This window comes from Mus musculus, chromosome 7 (assembly GCF_000001635.26).
Source record: "Mus musculus strain C57BL/6J chromosome 7, GRCm38.p6 C57BL/6J".
Lineage (NCBI taxonomy): Eukaryota > Metazoa > Chordata > Mammalia > Rodentia > Muridae > Mus > Mus musculus.
In genome coordinates this window covers 92,081,324-92,106,323 of record NC_000073.6, presented here as the reverse complement: position 1 = coordinate 92,106,323, position 25,000 = coordinate 92,081,324, and the positions used below count along the sequence as shown (strand labels likewise).

The 25,000-nt window shown below is 40.6% G+C and overlaps 1 protein-coding gene and 1 long non-coding RNA gene across 24 annotated transcripts in view; one reads left to right on the top strand and one right to left on the bottom strand.

The window, feature by feature from the left end:
* 4930567K12Rik (RIKEN cDNA 4930567K12 gene) overlaps window positions 1-14,118 on the top strand; it is a 27,306-nt gene extending 13,188 nt beyond the window's left edge. Inside the window, exons 3-7 of the long non-coding RNA NR_131016.1 lie at window positions 2,848-3,005; window positions 7,629-7,666; window positions 11,080-11,165; window positions 11,891-12,088; window positions 13,945-14,118. This is a non-coding gene — a long non-coding RNA (RIKEN cDNA 4930567K12 gene). The remainder of the gene's footprint in view (window positions 1-2,847; window positions 3,006-7,628; window positions 7,667-11,079; window positions 11,166-11,890; window positions 12,089-13,944) is intronic.
* The window catches only part of Dlg2 (discs large MAGUK scaffold protein 2), a 1,973,059-nt gene that overhangs the window by 342,923 nt on the left and 1,605,136 nt on the right, over window positions 1-25,000 (bottom strand). For all 23 annotated transcript variants that reach the window (XM_006507776.4, XM_006507769.4, XM_006507767.4 and 20 more), the window contains one exon: window positions 17,606-17,762. In XM_006507776.4, coding sequence (XP_006507839.1) covers window positions 17,606-17,762 — 157 coding nt within the window. The remainder of the gene's footprint in view (window positions 1-17,605; window positions 17,763-25,000) is intronic.

Genomic DNA, 25,000 nt, shown 5'->3' with positions numbered 1-25,000 from the left:
AATATACTCTAACACTTCCTGTTCATGGTTCTTTAGTCTCTGCCTTCTTGATCCCTCTGTAAAAATATAGCAACTAAAAATGGCCTATAACACCTAGGCATGGTGTAGCAGGCACAGAGAACAGAAGGATGCTTTAGGGCCACATGCCAGTAGATAGGACTGAGATAGACCCTTGAGAGAGCGTCACCAGATGGCATGTTGTGGTCACCAAAATAGCCTCTTCTTTCCATCTTTCTGGTTGGGCAAGAGCTGCGAAATACCTAATATAACTAAGTACTTGGTGAGTCTTTATATGTACTTTAATTCTATACAGCCACACACTTATTTAATGCTGTCCAACCTGAATGATTTTATTAGAAAATGGGAATAAATGTATTCCCCTGTGCTGTGGTAGGAGGCTTGTGTGAGATAATGTTTTCTGTGCTTGGAGATGTGATTATCACAGTTAATCTAGGTTTTAATTTCACAGTAGAAAGGTAATTACAACTGTTAAACCCATAATCATGGAAACTACAGCCCACAGGTCCTATAACTACTACAAACATAAGATTATCTATACACATTTTAATCAGAAAAAAAGGGGAAAACATTTTACTCTTCTCTCTCCACCCCAAAGGATGTTCAGAGTTTGAGTATGTTGCCCTCTAGTGACTGTTACTATAAAAGACTATAGATGTTAGATACAATTCTAAATATTCCTCAGTTCGGCTTGGATAATACACACATTGTTGTCAACACTTAGAAAAACAGTAATATGTGCACCATACACTTCTCCCTAAATATGTATTTGGCGTGTGAAACCTTGGGCTAACTATTATATCCTGAGGTCTTCACTCAGCATCTATTTACTTCAAATAGTGATTTGACTTGATTTAGTCATTGTATTTATTTGATATTCATAATGTGTCAAGTGAGCAAGAATGACATTTTCCTGGTCACAGTCTAATGAGGGGAGTGGAGCACTAAATGTGACTTCACACATTAATATGCTAAGTGTAGTGAGAATGTGAGGGGTGTAGATTTAAGGAAGCTAACTAAGCTGGAGGAGTTTCCATGCATGTTGCAATGGTTGTGTAGAAATAGGGAGAGGAGATATCCAGTACAGAATCATCTAAGAGCTGAAGGATGAATAGAAGGCATCTACTCTGGAGGAAGAACTTGGAGAATATTTTAGAGCAAGTGTAAAAGATCAAATATGTCAGGCAATGAAGAAAGGAAGGGCCTTTATGGACAAGAAAGTTACACTAAGAAACTTACACTAAGAACTTTCATAAGAAAGTTACACTAAGACATTAGGCTTTATTTTGATGATCAAATTCTAACCATGGCCTCTGAGAAAGCACAGCCATATGCCTTCAGTTTTTAACTTGTTTTAAATACTTTAATAGTTGAAAGAAATCCATTATCAAGCCTGTTTTAGCAGAAATTCATGACTTTGACATTTTTGGTACATCTTTTTATCACTTGGTTTCCTTCCCTCCCCTCCCCACATATTCCTAGCGCGGAGGATCTGGGAGAACTGCGTGGGCTGTCAGTGATAACCTTTCACTTGGCAGACCTGTGGAAGGGTCAGGAGTTTGCATTTGCACTGAGCTACATGTGGACTCCATTTGCTTTTCCTACCGTCGTCTGGTTTAGTGCCTCAGTTCCTCAGCCTGGCACTCAAGATTCTTGGTTAGTCTGTATCTCATGTCTGTTGGCTCCCGCTGCTCCCACATCTTGAATGTGCTCTGCTGTCCACATCTGCATAGGACCTCACAGTTTTCTGTTTGGATCTGGTGAGAAGCGACTCACTTCAGCTTTATTGCGAGGAGCAAGGCGAGTGCAGATCCTGCTAAGGTTTTCCTGTGAGGTTTGTAGCAATCCCTTACCTGTCTGAATTTTCCTTATGGTTTCATCATGTACGAAATGACTCTTTACTTCTCAAAAAAACTCAGAGAACATCTCGAGCATGTGACACATGGGTCAGCGATTGCCACATGCCATACATATAGCAGTGTAACTCAGAAGCCTCTATCAAGTGTTTTGTAGAAGGAGATTGCCAGTGAGTAAATTAAAAAAAAAAAGAGTAGAATATATTTGTCAAAAGAAGTTCCGATGGATGGCAGTTAGAAAACCGAAATTATGCTGTCTTAAGAGTTTATTTTAGACTTTTCCTAGGAAGAAGAAAAAATATCACAGGCTATCCAAGGTGAAAATATTGTCATTCCAAGTGGCCAAACATGCAAGTTGATTGTTTCATAAGCAATGCTCGTCAGTGTAATGATGGAAAGGATATTTAAAACTCAGGAAAAGAGGAAAGAGAAGTATGGACAGCATGAGAAACTGTTCAAAGAACTTCAAAACTGAGATGTCATCACTCGGCTTCACACTTTGTCTTTTTTTTTTTTTTTAAATAGCTCTTGCAATAATGCCTAAGTACTGTCTGTTTACAAAAGATTGGTGCTCAGTGACACAGAATCAAATTTACGGCAAGTTGGAAAGATTTCCTAACCTCAATTCCATGCACAACTACCTCATACCTATTTGCATTTATAGTCAGGATCCCTATAGGTGACGATAACTCCTGCTCAACACAGAACAGTAAACAAAAGGAAAAAAAAAAGTACTTCCCCTTCTTAGGTTATCACAGTTGGATGTAGGAGAATAGAATAGCTGTATAATGTTTAGTGTACTTTATTTTGCCTGTGAGACCCGAGAGATAAAGGCAATAACTATGTCTATAATTTGTTACAGAGTATCATTGATCCATCAAGAAGTTCTCTCTCTAGGCAAGATATTGAACAAGAATAAAAAGAAATTAAATGACATGGAAGATTGATTTCTCACTGCTTGTCTCTCCTTCAGATAAGGGCAATATAGAACACACAGGCAAGAAGGAGCCACCCTTTTTGAGATTTCTCAAGAAACCACCAGTCTCAGCTTTCCTGTCTCATCTTCAGTGCTTGGTTCCAAATGAGATGACCACTGAGCATGGCAGCACATGGCTGTAACCCCAGCACTAGGTAGGTAGAGTCAGGAGGATTGTGGGTTTTGGTTTTGTCTTTTAAGGTAGACGCTCATAATTAAAATTAAAGAAACAAACAATAAACTAATTCTACTTCCATTTTTTGATTTATCTATTTTTTTTCACGGAATTATATATTTTAAATCTACTGTTGTGGTAACAACATGAATAGCATGACTAACACCATTCAAATACAAAGCCTCCTTCACACAGCTCTGTTCAAAATCTTTTGCTGCCATCGTGTGGATGTTCAAGGAACAATCCCAGCTGGCATCTGTTTATTTCATTTCACTGGAGTGCTTGCTTCCTATGCTAGTTTATAAAAGTAACTGGAAAAATATCTAAGAGAAGAACAATTCAACATGTATGTTTCTGGTTGCTCCCACTATGTTGCAAGTATGACTTTCTCGTCCCAAGCCTTTGTGTCAGGTAGTGATAATAGTGTTTTCCCTGACTGTCTCAGGTTGACTTGAGAACACAAATGGAAACATGGCTTGGTGAATCAGAAAGTACTAATTGCAATAGATTGATCATTGTTATCACACAATGCACACTAGAAGAGTTGTCTCCCAGGCTAGCCATGGTTCAGGGAGACAGAACATGTTCCATATTTAACAGTTTAGTCTCAGTTCAGGCACGATTGCTAGTAAAATAATTATTGCGGCTATTGCTTGTGTGATGAAATATTTTGTTGCAGCTTCAGTTGATCATGGGATATTTTTGTTAATTAATAATAAAACAATTGCTAGAAGGCTTAACTCTAGTCCTACTCATATTATTTCTAGATTAGTGCTAGATATTGTAATTTTGGGACCAATAAGGATCTTGCCCTGCGATCACCACTTCCCAAATCTTTTTTATCTCTTGCTTAATATCTGTCCAACATGCTGGCTCATCGTGGAGCTGACTCTATTCTTTTAGGTCCAAGAAGCCCCTCACATAATTCTTATTACATCCTCATATTTTCCATAGTTGAGAAATTAGACATTCAGCACCATCCTGGGCTCCTGGATGCCAGCATGGCCTCTGGCAGAGCAGCGGTCTAGCGCCGGAATAATTATTTTTTTGAAGCATAGAGAACTTCCAATTCCTATTATCCTAGAAATAAGAGGATTTAAACCTCTATAATTTACTCTATTCAAGTAACTCTTTTATCAGACATATTTCTGTATGTATGGTAGGATGCTTTCTCAAAAGACCAGGCTTTGATAGCTGCCTGGGAGTGACTAACGTTAAGTTTCAAGACTCAGGACATAATCCTTGAGAGATTCTTATTAGAAGGAATGCCTGGAAGTAGTTTCACCTGAAGCAGAAAATGCTGTGGGCCGAGGATAAAGGAGGGAGTGATTCCCTTCTAACAACTTCATTGCTTTGCAGGGAGGTCTTGCCATCCCCCAAATCACAGCTGCCATTCATGAAAAATGCGATGCCTGGGGCACAATCCAGGAAGCCACAACTCAGCTATTAATACTATAGGGTTTTCAGTCCAACTCACTCCCTTTCCCAAGCCATGTCTGAGCACAGAGGCTATAGGGTGCATCTTAAGTGACTCAGAGGATTGAAGGAAAACCTGAACGCTTTGGTGGAAGATTTCACAAGCAAACTTCTGAGGAACGGCTCCTTCAGCTTCTATTTTGCACCAACTCTGTTACCCTTTACCCACATGTCTGTGTGTCTGGCACTGGCTTAGGCCCTGGGATGCAGTGATTAGCAAGACACAAGCAACCCTGCATCTCAGTCTGCAGAGAAAAAAAAAATCACATAAAAGTCCCCCCAACTCAGGAAAATAACCAAATAAACAACCAACCTTCCCCCAAACTGGAGACATAGGGAAGAGGAGGGCAGTCATTTCTCCCAGTATCTGAATCCTACCTAAGGGTCTGTTTTAAAATCTAACTTCTTCCACATCAAGTAAACCTCTCTTCCTTGAACTCTTGATTTTCCTGACTTTAATAACTAGTCCTCTAGTGGATCATCTCAGACACCAGTTTCCAGAAAGCTATTCTTTGTCTTTATTTCTCTACCTGCAATTTGATCTTTACAATTAAAATGTCATAACAAATGTTAATCAGGCCATGCTTCAAATATAATTTTTATTCCTCTCTCCCTTGTATGGTTTATAATTTAATTAAAATATTCACTAAGCATCAAGAATTTCAGGTTACCCAGTTTTCAGCCCATGATTGTTTTGATTGCAAATTAGTTTTTGACATGATAATTTCAGAGCATGAACCTCCTGATGGGAGTTTCCATGGAAACAATGCAGACAGAATTTCCTGCCCATGAATAATTTTATCACCTGGAACTGTTGTGCAGCATCTGCCTATGCTTCTCTTCTTCTATCTAAGGCTTTCTTCATTTCTCTTGTATGCTAGCCAAGTTCTCTATGCTTCAAAAAAATAATTATTCCGGCATTAGACCGCTGCTCTGCCAGAGGCCATGCTGGCATCCAGGAGCCCAGGATGGTGCTGAATGTCTAATTTCTCAACTATGGAAAATAGGATGTAATAAGAATTATGTGAGGGGCTTCTTGGACCTAAAAGAATAGAGTCAGCTCCACGATGAGCCAGCTTGTTGGACAGATATTAAGGAAGAGATAAAGAGATTTGGGAAGTGGTGATCGCAGGGCAAGATCCCACCCAGCTACATTTATTGTTTGTGCTTAGAAAGGCAGGCAGATTACTGAGTTCAAGGTCAGCCTGGTAGAGAGCTTGTTCAGGCCCAGGCATCATGGAATGGTGATCTCAGAGCTGGATCCCATCCATCTAAACTTATTGTCTGCTTACAGAGGCAGGCAGATCTCTGAATTCATTTACAGTGTTTAAAAAAAATTTTTTTCTGTCTTTTTCTAAGAATAGAGAGATTAGGGTCATGGGATATAGATTCAAGGGATAGTCAAAAGGAAACCTGGAGTAAATGACTGAATTGACATGTAAATGAAAGAATGGGTTTTGGTCTGCAAGAGAACCCAGAGAGAACTGCTTGGAGAATGAACACAACTCTTAGAATTTCTTTACAGCTCTTTTAGAACTTTTGTAACAGGATTTCTGACTTGGTCCGAAGATCCAAGGAATTGTTTTTCTGGTGGCTTTTTTGACTTTAGTTGGAAAGCCCATGTGCTATCTAGAGAACTTTTAGAATTTTTCTCTAGTCCTAGAGAGCTGTCTCTGGCAAAGAGCTGTCTCAAACAGAGATCTATCTGGAAAGCTATCTCAAACAGAACAGAGGCTGTCAGCTTGTAGCCATGATTTCACTTTGAGTTGTTCTTTTGCCACTCTCAAACACCCCTTCCTCAGGACTTCCTTTCCAAGCTGAGGCTGGTTCTTGGCAACGGGGTGTTCAGTAAACCACAAATTATCAAATAAGATTGTAATTATACACAAAATACTTTTCACTTCTGCATGCTGTATCTACAGTTATATAGTCTTTCCACGGCTGGATTAACTCCATCCTCATAAAATGGTTAGTAATGTGCTTGCAATGCAAGCATGAGGATATGGTCTGGATCCCTAGACTTCCTGTATAGAACCCAGGTGTGGTGACTTCACAAATCCAGATGTGGTAACATGCGGGACTGGGGAGATACAGACAGATATCGCAGTCTTCCTGGATGACTAGCCTGGCCGAATCAGAGAGTCTCGGGCTAGTGAGAGATCCTGCCTCAAAAAACAAGTGGGGCAGCACTTGAAGAATGACAGTTGAGACTTAACCACTAGCCTCCACATATGCAAGGGCACACTCACACCTGCACTTAAATATGAACCCACACCTATTCACCCACACCTGCACACACACACACACACACACACACACACACACACACACACACACACACACAGACAGAGCAATTATCTGTATTGACTGTCATTCACTGAGGGTAATTAGATGGAAAGGCAGTGGGAATTTATGGAAAGATTATAAGTTGCAGAATTATATGACTGAAATTGGTGTGAAAGATTTATAAACGAAGCAGCACTGACTTTGAAGTTGGGTAGACCAGTACACTTACTGTGTGACCTTAGGCAAGTGATGCAACCTTTATGAATCTTAGAACTTACATCTGCAAGACAACAATAGGCAAACCATGTCTGTTCCCAGTATTTAGGATGATTTTCTCATCTTGTCTACTCCTTTCTTTCTTTCTTTCTTTCTTTCTTTCTTTTTTTTTTTCAGGCTTGGGCCATTATAGGTCACTCCAGAGCAATTTTATTGTTTAACAGGTAATTATGATTCTTAACACTGAACTGTTAGATCTAACAATTGCTTTTGTGGAGCTTGGCAAGTCCAACAATCTCAGCTCTTTCTTGTTTTAAAACAATCCAAGATGGGAAGGAAAACATCTCTGCCTCATTAGAGACACTGGATGGGGCAGATTTCTTAATCCCCATCATGGGCAGGGGCTGAGATCTAGTTAGCATCCTATACCAGAAGGAAAGGAAGAGTTAGCCTGGATGCAAATGGGCCTTGGTGATGCTGTTGGAGTACCCTCAAGCACCTAGCCATTGCAGGGTTTCCTCTCTGGCCCCTGAGCATTTCCTACAACTTTCTAAGGATCTATGAGTTATCAATTACTTCTCTAGCAAATTCATTTTTCTCATTATTATTTCTTTATATTACCCAGAGCTGGTGACATTTGCTTGGATTGAAGAACTCCAGCAGGTAAATTCTCAGGTAAATTCTCCATATGCAGGCTACCACTGAGACACTCAAGAGCAGAGAGCAGCACTGCTAAGCATCTGGGGGTCAGTTCTTGGGGTCAGTCTGGCTCCAAACTAGAAAGTCACAGTTTCTTCTTCTATAAAACGGAAGTTATCATTTCTCAACATATCCTCAAGATCCAATAAAGGTGAGATGGTGACCACCGTGAGAGAGGTTTGAACATGTATACATGACATAAATGTAAGTGCTATTAACTAGTAAAATTATTAAGAGGTAAAACCAAAGTGCCGCCAAGTGACTGGGTTTTAGTTGATGGCCACTCCTTCCCTCAGAGGAGAAATCTGTTAGTAAGCTTTGTCCTTTGTCTGGGATCAGCTATCACAGCACATTCTGAATGTCTACCATGAGGAATTACATTGTATAGAAACTGTTACTCATCTAAATGGACCTCAAAATTTATTTTTATTTTATATACATTGGTGGTTTACCTGCATGTGTGAAGGGGTTGAATTCCCTGGACCAGAAGTTATAGATAGTTGCAAGCTGCCATGTGGGTGCTGGGAATTGAACCTGGGACCTCTGGAAGAGCACCCAGTACTCTTAACCACTGAGCTATCTCTCTAGCCCCTGACAACCCACACTTTTTTTTAATTATTAGATATTTTCTTTATTTACATTTCAAATGCTATCCCGAAAGTTCCCTATACTCTCCCCCACCCTGCTCCCCTACTCACCCACTCCCACTTCTTGGCCCTGGCGTTCCCCTGTACTGGGGCATATAAAGTTTGCAAGACCAAGGGACCTCTCTTCCCAATGATGGCCAACTAGGCCATCTTCTGCTACATATGCAGGTAGAGACACGAGCTCTGGGGGTACTGGTTAGTTCATATTGTTGTCACTCCTATAGGTTTACAGACCGCTTCAGCTCCTTGGGTACTTTCTCTAGCTCCTCCATTGGTGGCCCTGTGTTCCATCCAATAGATGCAATAGATGCCTGTGATCATCCACTGCTGTATTTGCCAGGCACTGGCATAATCTCACATGAGTCAGCTATATCAGGGTCCTTTCAGCAAAATTTTGCTGGCATATGCAATAGTATCTGCAACCCACACCTTTTAAGAAGAGAATAAGCTATAAGCTGATTTAAAAGAAAAATCAAATTTTTACTTATGTAGCATAATATTTATTTTTCCCCCTGATTTATGAGATTTCCTATTAGTCAACAGGATCTGTCTGAATTGGCAAATACTTTCCAATCAGTGTGATGGTTTGTATATGCTTGGCCTAGAGAGTGGCTGGATTAGAAGGGGTGACCCTGTTGGAATACGTGGATCATTGTGGGTGTGGGTTATAAGTCTCTCATTCTAGTTACCTAGAAATGAACATTCTGCTAGCATCCTCCATGTGACGATGTAGAACTCTCACCTTCTCCTGCATCATGCCAGCCTGGATCTTGCCATGCTCTTGCTTTGATAATTGACTGAACATCTAAACATGTAAGCTAGCCCCAATTAAATGTTGTCCTTATAAGAGTTGCCTTGGTCATGGTGTCTGTTCACAGCAATAGAACCTTAACTAAGACAATTGGCAAGGAAGTTTAAAGTTTCAGTATAGTCTGAACTTTTAGAGCAGACAGGTCCAGTCCATAGAGATCCAGATAATACCACAGAGAGTTGATCTAGCTTTTCTAAGGGCCTTTGATGGCCTGAGTCCAAATCCACTAAGGGGATACAGAGGTAAATGAGAGGATGTCTTGATCGTGAGTAATACTTCCAAGGATATTGATGCTTGGAAGTATCTTGGAGCACACAGGCACAAAGGCTTCCTAGAGGGCTCACACATCTCTTCATAAATGCTCTATTACAGTAGGTATCAAATGTCTTTTTTTTTTCCCCCAACAACCGAAATTTGAGTGTGGACAATCTCAGATGTAAGTGAAGTGCCACATTCAATTTCCTTTCGGGAGTTTTGAGTTGCTATAAGGCTATCAGTTTGAAATCAGAAGCAATGGCAGTTCAAATACCATGGTCAGTGTGGACGATCTGTATGATCACAGGCACATTATTGAATTTCTCTGAACCTTCAAGTCAATCAAGTGTTGGGGGGCGGGAATTGAAGAGTCAGTATTTAACACAGTGCTTGGTGTGAAGGGCTTGCTCAACTGGTGTTAGGTATTTTATCTCAGATCCTCTGTTATTTCTTCTGCCTCTAGGCCGCCTTTGTAGGAAAGCAGTCCCCTGTACAAATCTCCCCACGTTTCTACACCGGTCCCAGTGGCTCTGGCACTTTCTATTAGCTTTTCATGTTGGAAATCAGCATGTGTCTGGTTCTTCAAGAGGCACTACACTAACCAAGGACATAAAGTACACTTTTATGTTCTGTTCTCAGCACTCAGTCATTTTATTCAATTAGTGGGTGCCCTATAAGGACTTCACAGTATAAATCTTATTTCTCCCAAAGCAAACATATGTGAGAGTTTTCTGAAGATCCATTTAAGGCAGAATTTCCAAAACACATTTCATATGATAATCATCTGTGTTCTAGGGGTGTGTAGGGATCCTTAAACTCAACAGGACTAGAAAACACTTTCATGGTCTCTCTATTTCTGCTGGGTTTTTTCTGATTCATTGCTGTATCATGAACACTTTTCATGGAGTCTTTTCACAGATCTACATGCACATTGTAGAAATACCACTTTGAGACAAAAATGGTCCCAGTTTCCCTGAATTGAATTTTGGGCTTTAGAAGGCTATTTACAGCTGAGTCTTTCAGCGGGCATCCTCTGGGATACCTATCATAGGTCATGTTCATTGCTGTGCTATTTTTTTGTGGACTCTATTCACTGGAGCTGTGTTATGTGTGCTAATGACACACTGAATAAGTGTCCTTAAGGAGTGTAACTGGAAAAGAGCAGTGTTAACTTTGGTTCTCACTGCCCATTATGGTTATTGAGTTGTTTTGTTTTGTTTTCATTTACTATGTGTTACATGGCTAGGATTCTATGCCAGAGAATGGCAGATGTTTCTCCAAGGAAGCACGGTGAATCTAGCTTGCCAGTCTTTTTCTAGATAACAGAAGATCCTCACATACTCAAAGCTCCTTCTACAAGGAATTCTATAGCATGAGAGAGCCGAGCACATTCGGGCTGCTTCTCATTGGATCTTGAGGATATGTTGAGAAATGATCACTTCCATTTTAGAGAAGAAGAAACTGAAGTGATTTTCTAGCTTGGAGCCAGACTGACTCACTCGCAGCACTAGCTTCCTGCTGTCACCACCAGATGCTTAGCAGTGCTGCTCTCTGCTCTTGAGTGTCTCAGTACTTACCTGCATATAGAGATCTTGTTAGGTCAGTTAAATGCTTCTTGACAGCTGACCAGTAACTGTTGTTCTGTGCCTTCCCATGTCACCCAGAACTGGAATCTGATACCTACTCATAATCTTGCAGTTGTGATATGAGGATTGTATGGACGGACTGTAGGATTGAACCCAGACCAGAGGTATTTTTAATAGCACACTAGCTAGAGGTGAAGGAAAGCCAGGGTGGCTGAAGTATGCAGTGAGCATAGAAGAAGAACTATAGATGGGGCTACACTGGTTAGCCTAAGCCAGACGCTTTATGATGTGCTTACCACATCAACATCTAAGGACAATGGAAAGGCACAGGAAGGTTTTAGAGAAGGCAAGAAAGGCTATGATACAATTTTAAAACAACTGTCCTTTCCAGAGGCTAGAAGGTTGTATGTGACTGGGGTCATTTGTATGCCCTTGGCAACCAATAGGAATAAAGAACTCTCATGATAGAGCTGACTGCTAGGGGTTAAATGCCTATTTAAGTGTCAGAGATCATATGTTGTAAATTAATTCCTTAAATTCATATATTAACAGTATTTGGAAGTTACCAGGGCATTGGGAGGCAATTAGGATGGGATGGGGCACTCATGTTAGCATTAGTGGCTTCACAGAAAGAGGCATACATTTTGTAAGCTTGCACATTTGTATATACTTGCACATTTTGTATGCTTGCATATTTTCTATGCTTGTTTTGTGTTGTCACATGATATTCGCTTTTCTGTTATAATGCAGCAGGAAGGCCCTCAGGAGATGATGGCTTTGTGCTCCTGGATTTCCCAGCTTTCAGAACATGCCTGCTTTCCCCTTTTCCCCCCTTAGCAAGGCACTGAAGCAAACAATAACAGAAGCATTTCTGTCTTTCTTTCTGCAGAAGTAATGCCCAAGAAGGTCATTGTGCTGGTTAATGTATTTGCCTGATGAATGCTTTAAAATCTGTCCCAAGAATACTTTAAGAATATGGTTCAGTGACTGGAATTCTTTCTACAATGAATCTCTAAGAAGTAAAATATATAAGGGGGAATTAGAGAGAAAAGATCACCTAAAATAGACATATGGAATTTAATCTAAGGTGATGGCTTTTAAAAATCTTTCATTATTGTAACATTATTGTAGTTGTGATGGGAAACAGGAATAAACCTCCACAGTGGATCCTGGCTAGGTGCTGCTTTAAGTCACCAGGCAGTGCTCAGTTGATGTGCACACACTAAACACTAGATGGCGCCCACCATCCTGTGTCTGAATGGGGAGCAGAGGGAAGGAAATGACATTGCTGCGAGTTGAAAGCAGAGGGAGGGAGGGAGGGAGGGTTACTGGAGAGGTTGGAGGGGGCTAGCAAGATGGGGCAGGTGGGTTAGGGGAGGGCAGTGGAGGAGGGGGGCAAGTGCGTTGGTATATGTAAATGAGTGTCATTACATTGTATGCTAAATTTAAAAAAAATAGAAAAAACAACATAAGGAATGATTAACTTTGGAACTATAAAAATATCTACCCCACTCGTCTCACCTTACTGTTCTCCAAGGTACTTGTTATGTAAGGGTTTCATGGCTAAAGAAGTTTGGAAAAACCATTACTTTATCTGAATCCAGGATACCCTCCTCAGAGCACACTGGTTCACAGATATTTTGACAAGTTCTTCGGTTGAAAACACTTGGTGCTATGGTAACAACCCACTATAACTATTCTGTTAAACATTTTTTTGTGGGGGATACAGATCTTGTCTAAACCCCGTCTGAAAGAAGGAATAATTGAGGCCATATCAATATTACCTTAGTCATAGTTATCTGATACTTTAAAAACATCAGAAATATCTGTATTACAGAATCCTATGGTGAAGCTCAGGAAATGTTATAGACAGAGGGCAGAAAGATTGAAAGAGCCAGAAGTTGGGGGGACTGATGGGAAATAGTGTCGTCTAGTAGTAGCTTGTCTGCCATACTCAGGAATTCACTACAGCTGGATCTGCACAAGATCAAGCCAGTCATGGCTGCTGGGGAAGAGTCATTTTTCTGTAGGGATGGGTTTCTGGTAGAATGTCAATGCTCCAGTGGGTGGCCTCACACCATGAATATAATTGGGTTATTTTTTTTTTTTTAAAGAAAGGAAAAAAAGGGAAGATAAGTTGGGAGTGACTGGAATTGGCCTAGGAGAAGAGGAGAAGAGAGGTGGATTTGGAGAAAATATACTGTACACATGTAGCAGTTCTCAAAAAGTAAAAGCAATTGGATTAAAATCGGTTTTAATTTAGAGCTGTTAACAGTAATCGCGAAATTGAATGAAGATTTCCCATGTGACATGTAGTATCTTAAATGGAGAGAGAGAAAGAGAGGAGAGAGAGTAAGAGAGAGAGAGCGGGAGGAGCAGAGGGAGGGGGAAGGAGGGGGCGGCACAAAAGCTAGCACACTAGAGCTGTCACACTGTAAGCCATTATCAAACACATTACTAGGAAAGTCTATAATCTGGACGATGGAGTTATCTGGATGGCAGAGTTATTCTGGAGTGGAAACTCTGCCTTTGATTCTAAGGATACTGTTTACTACACAGCTTCCTTATCTATGAAGAGTGCCTGGGAGCCAAATGTACTCCAAACCCCCTTCCGTCCTTCTGAACATTCTAGGCTGCTGTTAACCTAGAATAATTTGTTAACTGAATAATTTGGAAATGAATCTTACATGACCTGGTGTCATGTACAGAGTTTTTATTTAGCTTTGATGTTGCATATGTAGCAGAGGATGGCAATGGGAGGAGAGGCCCTTGGTATTGCGAAAATCATATGCCACAGTACAGGGCAATGCCAGGGCCAGGAAGTGGGAGTGGGTGGGTTGGGGAGCAGGGTGGGGGGAGGGTATAGGGGGCTTTGGGGATAGCATTTGAAATGTAAATGAAGAAAATATCTAATAAAAAAAGTTTCTGCTTTATGTTTTCTAGGAATGCATCTCGTGCTCTTACTGTCCAGTTTAAGCTGTGGGTGCAAAATTCTGTATCTTTCCCCTTCCACTACTTATAATTCCAATCTTTCATTTACTTCCCATCCATTATTTCATCAGAGTTTCTAAATGGTTATTTTTTTATCCAATAGTTACCCAATAAAATCACAGTACTTAACTTGAAGTTAGATACTTCCTATTGAAAGTTAAATAATACAAGCAAGATAAAGAGAAAAAAGTTCTCTCTTCCTTTCTAATGGGAAATAATTTCCAGATGATATTCTCTGCCATCGAATGCTTTTCCAATCATTGTGCATAATAGATACTATCAGATCTCCAGAGACTATCATGTCCCATGAATTGTAATTTTCAAGACTATAATTCTGCTTGGTTGCCATACTTGATTTAGGATCTTAATATTAATATTAAACATTTAAATATTAAATATTTTAAAAAGCAGAAATATTTTTGAGTTATTTTCCTTTGAATCATCCACTATTAGCTTCTGTACTTCCCTTTATTGTATAGAAGAAAAACAAAACCTATGGCTCCTTAGGTCTCCTACTTTCCTAGAAGTAGAGAATTTGATATCACCTTTGTTTTATCATCCTTGAACTGAGCAGAATAATGTGTGGTATGGTCATAAGATTAAATCAGCAATAAATATGACCCAAGTAAAACGTACCCCATATATCAGTGCTCTAGTTTCTAACCACAGCATGCAGTCAGAACAGCGAGCATCAAAGAAATGACTGTATTCTGTTGGCAGAATCTTGAAGACTGCTGTATATAGAGGACTCCTACTTTGGGTCAACACAAGACTCCAACTATATAGTCAGGAGTGATGGAGTTGAGGAAATCATATATCCTTTCAGATTCTCTTTCCAGTCTGAAAAGTGGGAGAAAAAGGAACTCATCACGACTGTTGGCATCTCCTTAAGGATGGACACAGCTTGGTTCACATGAAAGTGTTTCTGTCTCAAAGTGTGCTGTGACCATGTGATTCCTGACTGAGGAGATGGCAGGATGCCTACCCAGAGTACAGATTTCCCTTGGGATGATGGGGGATTTCAGAATTGGACTCCCAGGCTATAATGACCTCTTCTGAGCAAGTGCTATGAGGCAGTCACTGTGCCAAATGTTGAGAATAAAAACTCCTTTAAGACATGAAACTTTGTCCTTCAGAAATCTTGCCAGGTAATGAAGAAATAGTCATGCAAACCAATATAGGCAATAAGCCTGAATAGCTGTTTGGAATATTGTATGTCATTTAAGAGACAAAGACATAGTTCATCTCTTGGATGGCAAAAAAAAGATCCTGGTATAAGGCCTGACATCATATCTCTTAGACTCTGCATCCAGTAAGCTGCAAGCTCTTGGATGGCAGAGATATGAATATGTAGGAAAGCTATGGTCACACACAAGGTGTGGCTAGGCCATCCATGCAAACTTCTGGGTATTTAGGTCTGTGTTTAGGTCAACTGCTGTGAGCTATTAAGGGAAACTATGTGTGTACATGTGTGCGTGCATGTGTGTGTGTGTGTGTGTGTGCACGTGTGTGAGAGAGAGAGAGAGAGGGAGAGAGAGAGAGAGAGAGAGAGAGAGAGAGAGAGAGAGAGAGAGAGAGAGAGAGAGGAGTATAAAGTATGGGGAAAGAAAGAGGCAGCAATAGAAATGGGAAGGTATTTGCTCATTTGTTTAAAGGATTAAAAGAATGGCTAAAAAATTAGGGTGGGAAATACTTGGAAAATCCTGTCTATAGATCATAGCTGTAAAGTGAAAACCATTTTTTTCTGAGAACATAATGCGAACAAGAACTATGTGCTTTATTGAGTTATGAACCATAATCCTCTATAAGAGCTAGGATCCACATATAATTCTCTATTATTTATATGATTATTAGAGCTCTAATATGATTATAACCATTTTCAATGGCTTTAACCGTCCACCACACCAGGAAGGGAGCTTTATATAATGGAAACAGTTAATAAATACATGAACACACAGAAGAAAGTAAAAGAAAGCAAGATACAAGGAAAAACAGGACAAAGCAAGAGAGGATAGGGCAGCGAGGAAACTTCACTCATTTTTTTATAAATAGAAAAATAATTGTACATATTAGCTTGTACCAATCTTGGGGAGCCTGATTCTCTCATATAAATATGGGATATTAGATACCTTTCGAGGTGAAAATTAATTTTATAGTTATGAAAGATGAAGAAGTTCTTGAAGTCTATGTTACTGAATAGTACCTATAGTTAGCATTGTATATATTGTATATTAATTCTGTTTGTAGTGTGTGTGTATGTATATGTATGTATGTGTGTGTGTATGTATGTTTGTGTATGTGTGTGTATGTGCATGTGTATGTGTGTGTGTGTGTATGTATGTTTGTGTATGTGTGTGTATGTGCATGTGTATGTGTGTGTGTGTGTGTGTGTATGTGTGTGTATGTGCATGTGTGTGTGTGTGTGTGTGTGTGTGTGTGTGTGTGTGTGTATGTGTAGACCAGAGGTTGACACTGGCTGTTTTTCTCTGTCATTCTCCCCAGAGACCTTCCTCTTTCCACCTTCTGAGCACTGTGATTACAGGTGTGCGCGCACATCACTATTCCCGGCTTTTCTAATGAGTGCTGGGATCTGGACTCAGGTCCTAGAGATTGCAAGCAAGCAGCTTACAGATTGAGCTATTTCTCCAGCCCCATTTAAAAGTTTTTAATAGGCTTGATGTGATTTAAGTATGTGATAAGTGATAACACACAGATAAAGTACTAGGAAATACTATTAGAGATGGTAGACATATTTATGATGGTATAAAGTACTAGGAAATACTATTAGAGATGGTAGACATATTTATGATTGGTAAGAGATTCCTAGAAATGGATCCACTTCTAGACACATTCAGATGTATAATACACTAAGTAGGTCCAGGTTTTTGTTTATCAGATACCTTTGTAAAGTGACCTTGAAGTTCACTTTAATAAACTTATGTGCAACTAATATAAGCTTAAAAATTGTTATTGGTGATTTTTTAAATTTTAATTTATTTTGTTGCTGGTAATTTTTGAACTTAAGCAAATTCTGCCCCCTGCCACGTGTCACCCTTGCCACACCCTGTGGCATTCTGTAATTTTTCTCATAAATTTATATATGCCAAAGTATTATAAAACCAAAGTTTTAGGAGTGTTGTCACAAGTTCTGGAGAGATTGTATTTTAATAAGCAAACAGTATGCCATTTAAATAAAGCTTCTGTTACATGCAGGTACACATCATAATCTAAAAGAAGATGCTAGAATCTCGATCTGTATCCAGGAGAAGTGAAGTGACAAGCATTGGGTACCTATGAGCTATCTAAACCGAAATGTTCTGGAGGCTGTGACACATCTCCCTTTGTAATGAAAGTGATTTTTTCATGGATGATGATAGATGCTGACAGAAAGGACAGTAGCAGAAGATGGCCTAGTCAGCCATCACTGGGAATAGAGGCCCCTTGGTATTGCAAATTTTATATGCCTCAGTACAGGGGAATGTCAGGGCCAAGAAGCAGGAGTGGGTGGGTAGAGGAACAGGATGGAGGAACTTTTGGGATAGCATTTGAAATGTATATAAAGAAAATATCTAAGAAAAATAAATAAATTAAAAAAAGAGAGAGATACACTCACCGACAAGATCTGGTCTCCTCTCTGGAGCTCCCCACTCAGGTCTGCTGGTCCACCGGCCAGAATGAAGGATACAAAAATACCTTCTCCATCTTCCCCGCCCACAATGTTGAAGCCCAGGCCAGTGGAGCCTTTGTGAAGGACTACCTTGCGGGGCTCCCTGTAGAAACAAATGGAGAACTCAGCTCACAGGGTTACCCTCCCAGACTTTCAGATTCTGCTTTTTTTTTTTTTTTTTACTTTGTTGTAATATGTGATACCACATGTTCACTACCTACTACAACTATAGTAGCTTGCCACAGTAAAATGCATTTGCAGATTATGAAAGGTCTCATAAGGGTAGTTTGTCTGAATTCTCATCACAACTATCAACATCCTATGTACCACCATTCCTGAAACACCAGTTTTTCTCTGTTAAAAAAAAAAAAAAAGAGTTGTGGCTAGAGAGATGGCTCAGAAGTTAAGAGCATTGACGGTTCTTCTAGATGTCCGGAGTTCAATTCCCAGCAACTACATGGTGGCTCACAATTATCTGTAATAGGATTCAATGCCCTCTTCTGGTGTGTCTGAAGATAGGAACAATGTACGCATATACATAAAATAAATAATTATTAAAAAAACCCTCTGTAATAGTATTGATCATAAAGTATTCAGCAGACTGGAAAGGCTAAGAAATAAAGGGGAGATTTTGATCTGAGAGGAATCAGATTGAACCTTGCAGGCAGTGGAATGTCCTAGAATCTGAGTCACCAAGAGTATTTAAATGAAGAAGATTAGCCAGTGGTCACACATACTGTTGTCATCTAAGAAACCCAGGTGTGAAAGAGTGACAGCTGGAGAAAGGTTGACAACAGTGAGGATGAAGACGAAGGAGAGAGGAGAGGAGACGATGAAGAGGGGTGAGGTGTTGGAGAGGGTAGGAGAGCTAAGTAACTGGCAAAAGAGAAGATGGACATTATTAGACATTCCAGTTCCAGCTAGAGCTCCCATACCCCTGTGCATACATTCTGGTGCAAATGGAAACAAATGTGAATTGAAGTTCCCAATGAAACCAAAACTCGAAAACAACCAACCAACCAAACCAATCAAAACCAACCAAACCACAACTTTCAGATTCTGGAAGGTTGACTCATTTTCTCCTCTCTCTCTCTCTCTCTCTCTCTCTCTCTCTCCCCCCCCCCCCGTGTCTATTAGTGTTCATGTGTGTTCCAGTGACCCCCCCCCCCGTGTCTATTAGTGTTCATGTGTGTTCCAGTGACAAGCAAGCATGTGTGTAGAGGCTACAGGTCATCAGTCTCAGGTGACATTGCTAAAGCACTGTCTACTTTACCTCTTCTGGCCGTATTTCTTAATGATTTTGAACTTACTGTGAGGGTTAGGCTGAACCGTTAGAGAGCCCCAGAGATCCAGCTGTCTCTGCTCACAGTGCTGAGATTGCAAGTGTGTGCCATCATGCCTGATTTTTGTTGTTGTTGTTGTTGTGGGTCCTGAAGTTTTAACTCAAGTCAGATGCTTGCTAATTTGACAAACAGGTTCTCAACCAAGTGAGGCATTTCTTCTGCTCCTAATTTAATTTTCTTTTAAAAATTATTATTATTTTATCATTTGTGTGTGTGTGTGTGTGTGAAGACCAGAGATTAGCTTTGGGAAGCCAGTTCTTTCATGTTACTATGGGTTCTAAGGAGCAGCCTAACATCAGCAGGTTAGTGCAAGTTAGTTAACCTTTACCAGCTGAACCATCTCACAAGCTTTTCCTAAACAATAGTTTTTAAAAATGTGTTCTGTCAGCCTAAGTTAGATCAAGGAGCCTTTCTATCATCTACCTTTCTCTTGTACACATCTCAGTTCCAATAACTAAAGCTCCTTTATTTTCCTCTCAATGATATATGGATAGTAAGGAACAGTCCAATATTTATGTATGCTAATGATATGGAGAGCTTATTTGCATTCACAAGTCCATGCTTAAAATGATATATCTATGTTGCACCTTATTATAAGAGTGTAAAATGCACAGCCCAGCTCGAACTATAAGTAGATATGGTATATAGTTAGAAGCAAATTGACAAACATACTTACTATACTCTACAACTATATTCTATAAACACTGGATAAGCACTAACTGTACCTTGGACTTTTCTACGCGGGTGTGCTCTCTGAATGTTTCCAAACTACATGAAAATAATTGCCTTGGTGGATATATGTTGTGCTAATAAACCACCCACCCAGTAACTGAATTTACTCCCTACTCTGTTAGAAATCTATATTTGGAGAGAATCAGAAAGGAGAGTAGTATGCTGTGATGTGGGGTAGGCCTAGGTTTCACACACTGAGGAGGAAATGTTTAAGAACACTGGTCATGTAGGTACCCAAGAAAGGATATTGTACCTGGAGGAAAAGCTAATAACCACACCTTAGTGTTCTGATGTCACAGAAGAACCAGGATGCCAATGTGGCTGAACTATGAGTCAGTTCTGTATTAGCAAATGTTGACTGTCTTTTCTCATTTGAGGGTCCTGGTGTTTGGTCGGACAAGACATTTTGGGTATTAAGTTGTAAGGTGCTGGATTCTCTAGTTTTTTTCCAGCAGGAAGTTGATCTTGTTAGCATATGCACAGGCATGTTGACTGGGTATTCAGTAATGCCTCCCCAGTAGAGCATTTTCACCCATGGCAACTGGGAGAGTCTGGGAGCTCAGGTCCCTACCAGGGAGGGGAGAAGTAAAGAAATTCACGTATTCTACCTCACTGCCAATGGCTGGGGCAGAAGCCCCAGCTGCTGTATGGGTGCTGCTTGCACTTCCGGACAGGCAAGGGGTTCTAAATGTCTTAGTTATTTTCTTGTTTCTGTGATAAAATATTGTGACAGTATATACACAAGGAAGGGCAGGGGTAATTTCAGCTTATAGATCCAGAGGGATAGAGTCCATAATGATAGGGAAGGTCTGGTAGCAGGAAAAAGAACACTCACTCTTATATCCATACACAGGAAGTACAGAGACAAAACAGGAAGCAGAGTGAAGTTATAAGGCCCGAATCCCACCCATATTGACATACACCCCCTATCAAGGCTCTACTCTTTTTTTAAAAAAACCTTTTATTGATTCTTTATGAGTTTCACATCATGCACCCCAGTCCCACACATCTCCCCATCCCTTTGTTGCCCCAGCAACCTCCCTCGCAGAAGAAAATACAAAACAAAAAAATATTAAAAACCATCTTGTTGTGGAACCAGTAGTATGTCCTACAGCGTGTCCCACAGTCTATCCCTCTGTCTGTACATCTTTACTTGCAAATGTTCACTGCAATATGTCATTGATCTTCTTTGAGGTCTCTGACTTCTGCTATACCATCAATATTGATTGTCACGAGGAATACCTCTTGTTTATCCTGCTGTTGCCCTGTGTCATGGAGATCCTGCAGCTTTAGATCTGCAGAACAGGCCCCTTCACACACTCTAGCAGTTCATAGATTAGACAGATTTTGTGGTGGTCCAATTCAACATCCTAGATCTGCGCTTGGGTGGTAGGTGATTTGGTCAGCCCACCAGCTCTGTGTTACCTGCACCACCAGGGTTATGTCTCTAGCACTGCTCTTGCTAGTTCACCCACTGCCATCACCACCTTTCACATCCTGGAGGCTTCACTCTTAGGCCCTCAGGGATGGCTCACCCATGTCCCCATCACTAGGGCCAGTTCCACTGTGTTGCTCAGGTGAGGTACAGGACCTGACCTGAGTGCTGCGTCCAGTGTGGGACAGGTTCAGCTCTCCTGCTTTCATGACCCCTGGGCCAGCTCTCCTGACTGTCACAGGTGACTAGGGGAATCATCCTGTGCCATGCCACTTCACTGCAGACAGTGGCGGGGCAAGCTCTCTCATGCTTATGACCTCAGGGCCAGCTCAACCTCACTCTGCCATCAGGGCCAGCTCTACTGTGCTGCTCAGGCCTGCTCTCCCAAGTGCCATTGCTGGCAAAGGCTCTACTTCTTCTTCTTCTTCTTCTTCTTCTTCTTCTTCTTCTTCTTCTTCTTCTTCTTCTTCTTCTTCTTCTTCTTCTTCTTCTTCTTCTTCTTCTTTTTTTTTATAGTTAACACATTTATTAATCGTCAGAGAAGCCAATTGACAAAACCTGTATACTGTATGACATCAATTATATTAAAACAAGTAATTTAAAGTGAAGCTCTTTTTTTAATTAGGTATTTTCCTCGTTTACATTTCCAATGCTATCCCAAAAGTCCCCCATACCACCCCCCCAATCCCCTACCCACCCACTCCCCCTTTTTGGCCCTGGCGTTCCCCTGTACTGGGGCATATAAAGTTTGCAAGTCCAATGGGCCTCTCTTTCCAGTGATGGCCGACTAGGCCATCTTTTGATATATATGCAGCTAGAGTCAAGAGCTCCGGGGTACTGGTTAGTTCATAATGTTGTTCCACCTATAGGGTTGCAGTTCCCTTTAGCTCCTTGGGTACTTTCTCTAGCTCCTCCATTGGGGGCCATGTGATCCATCCATTAGCTGACTGTGAGCATGCACTTCTGAAGGCTCTACTTCTTAAAAGTTCCATAATCCCTTCAAACAGGACAACCAACTAGGAAGGAAGGGCTTAACTACATGAGCCCATGGGGGGAAATTTTGTATGTTTGAATCATACAAAAGTAGTACAACTTTCCTCTTCATTTTTCTGCCTCATTGATTTTGGGCAGGGTGGAAATTCAGTTTTCAGTCTATCTACTACTGACTTTAGTTCAGTGGAGGAAGTAAAAGGAGAGCTTGCTTCTAATTGATTTTCCTGGTTGCTTAGTAGAAGTGTAGATAAGTTTACTTCTCTGGGAAGACCCATGATAGCATGGGAGTGAGAGATTTCATTCCTTTCATGTTTGCCTAAGGTAGGGCCAGGGCAGCAATATCAAATCTGTGACAGCATGTATAATACCTGCACACATTTAAGCCAATCTAAACCCCAGCAGTGAGAAGGGAAAGTGGGTACAAAATACCACCCATAATGAGAAGCTATTGGCAGTGGATAAATGTGGGGGAAGGGGATATTAGTTTTTTCCAATGGAGCGATATTGGGTTTATCTAACACACTCAAGGGCAGGCCTCAAGGTTGGGAGTAGTTGGTGAACACAAAATTAACTCCGTGTGTGTATAACTCCGTGTGTGTATATGTTGTTATTGTTACGATTTTGTGTTTTTTATCTTTTTAGTTTTTTTTGTTTGTTTGTTTTTGCTTTTTGTTTTTTGTTTTTGAAGACAGGGTTTCTCTGTATAGCCCTGGGTGTCCTGGAACTCACTCTGTAGACCAGGCTGGCCTCGAACTCAGAAATTCACCTGACTCTGACTTCCAAGTGCTGGGACCAAAGGTGTACACCACCAGTGCCTGGAGTCTTTTTAGTTTTAATTTAGCTTTTGAGTTTTACTTTTATTTATTATTTTTTTAGAGAGAAGGAGAGAGGAAGAGAGAGAAGAGGAAGAGGAAGAGGGAGAGAGGAAGGAGAGAGGGGGGAGAGAGAGAGGAAGAAGAAGAAGAAGAAGAAGAAGAAGAAGAAGAAGAAGAAGAAGAAGAAGAAGAAGAAGAAGAAGAAGAAGAAGAAAGAGAAGAGAAGAGAAGAGAAGAGAAGAGAAGAGAAGAGAAGAGAAGAGAAGAGAAGAGAAGAGAAGAGAAGAGAAGAGAAGAGAAAGAGAATCCAGTTGGGTGGTATTGTGTAGAGAAGCTGAGTAAGACTCCAGGTAAATAATTCAAAATAACTTCAGGAAACACCTTAAGCAAAAGGTAAGCAACTCAAAATAACATCAGGGTCAGGAAGTCCCTGAAACCAAGCAGATTCACTAGGACTATCTGTCCTATTAGTTAACAACAAAGACTGCTGAGATTGAGTCTCCGACAAGACATGCTGCAAGGACCCTGAGACCAGATCAGTTGCCTGGAAGAAGAAGAAACTAGCTGACCTGCCTGTAAGGGGCATAGATCAACTGAGTCACCAGGAAAGGACATTCTTCCAATTGTTCAGGCTGTGTAATGTGTTCCAGGTTCCTTTGTGATCTGTCATTTGAATCATTTCTGCTCCTGCAAGTAACCCCTTCCCCATACTCCTATAAGTAATCCCAAATAATTCTCATTGGTTCACCAAGTTAGAACTTGGTAATATCTGTACTTTGGTCTTTTGTGGGCTTCCTATCTCGGGTAAGTAGTCGGGTATGTTGTGTCTCACCAGAAAAAGGCATGTCATATAACAAATGGGCAGGGGGACAGGGAGGATCTAGCAGAACTTAGGGGACGGTAAAGAATATGATCAAAATATATTGTATGAAAAAAAATTAAAAATAACCACCCTCCTTCCTTGCTAACTCATCCTTCTCCCAGACCTTAGTTTGGAGAGAAAATGTGAAATTTAGGGGTTTGGCTTGTTTGTGCCTGTTGATAATTGCATAATGTAGGATATCCAGGATCGCATCCAGTATATAAAAGATACAAGAAAGCGATGTAGGTCCCAGGAACTCCTTAGTGCCCTTTCATGGCTTCTTTGAGGCAGTTTGCTTCTTTACATTTCTTTCTACCTTGTAGAATTGCTTGTTTATTGGTTTTATTATGTTCAGTGTTTTTAAATATGATTGTCTATTAAATATGAGTGAAGATCAGAGAGGAATGGACAGATACATGTGAAGGGATACTAGCCTGCTTAAGCATGCGGCTCTAGCAGGCCTTGCTCTTCTTCCCATTCCCTCTGTCTTGCTGAAAACCATTAGATTATATTCCTAAAGTGAGGTACCAAGAAATATTCCCTTATTGAACCACTTCCTCCTTCTGAGACTGATGACCAAGGTCCAGCTATTAAAGTATTGAAGTTCTGCAACCAAAAGCTCCCTTTGACTCACCTCATGCTCAGTTAAAATGAAACACCTCATCCTAACATAGGATTTTCCCCTTTATCTCTATAAACCACCATTTTCCTATGGTCTCTTCTCTATCCATAGGTAGTCCTTTGTCCCCTGGGACAAACACTCCCTTCCCCCTCTCCCTGGTTTCCTTCCCCTTTTCTGCCTTTTGTTTCTCTGGGGGCAAATTAATCTCCTTTATGTTGAGAATTTGATCTTTGGGTTATCCTGACACTGATCTATTTCTTGGACATGCCATGCTTTGCATATGAAACAGGAGTGCAGCATTTCTGGGTGGTTGCTAGCTCACACATCCCTCACTAGAATGTGTACTGGAGACCAGACATAAAGCACTTCCTGAGCACAGCAAGAGACTTGATAATCAAAAGGAACACAGAAAATGGCTACTGAGAAAATGGACACACTCCCACAGTGATTTAGGACTTCACTTCAGATTATAATTATTTATGCACATGTCTTCCCTCCTTTCTAGGATTTTAATCAGGGATTGAAAACTGCATAAACAA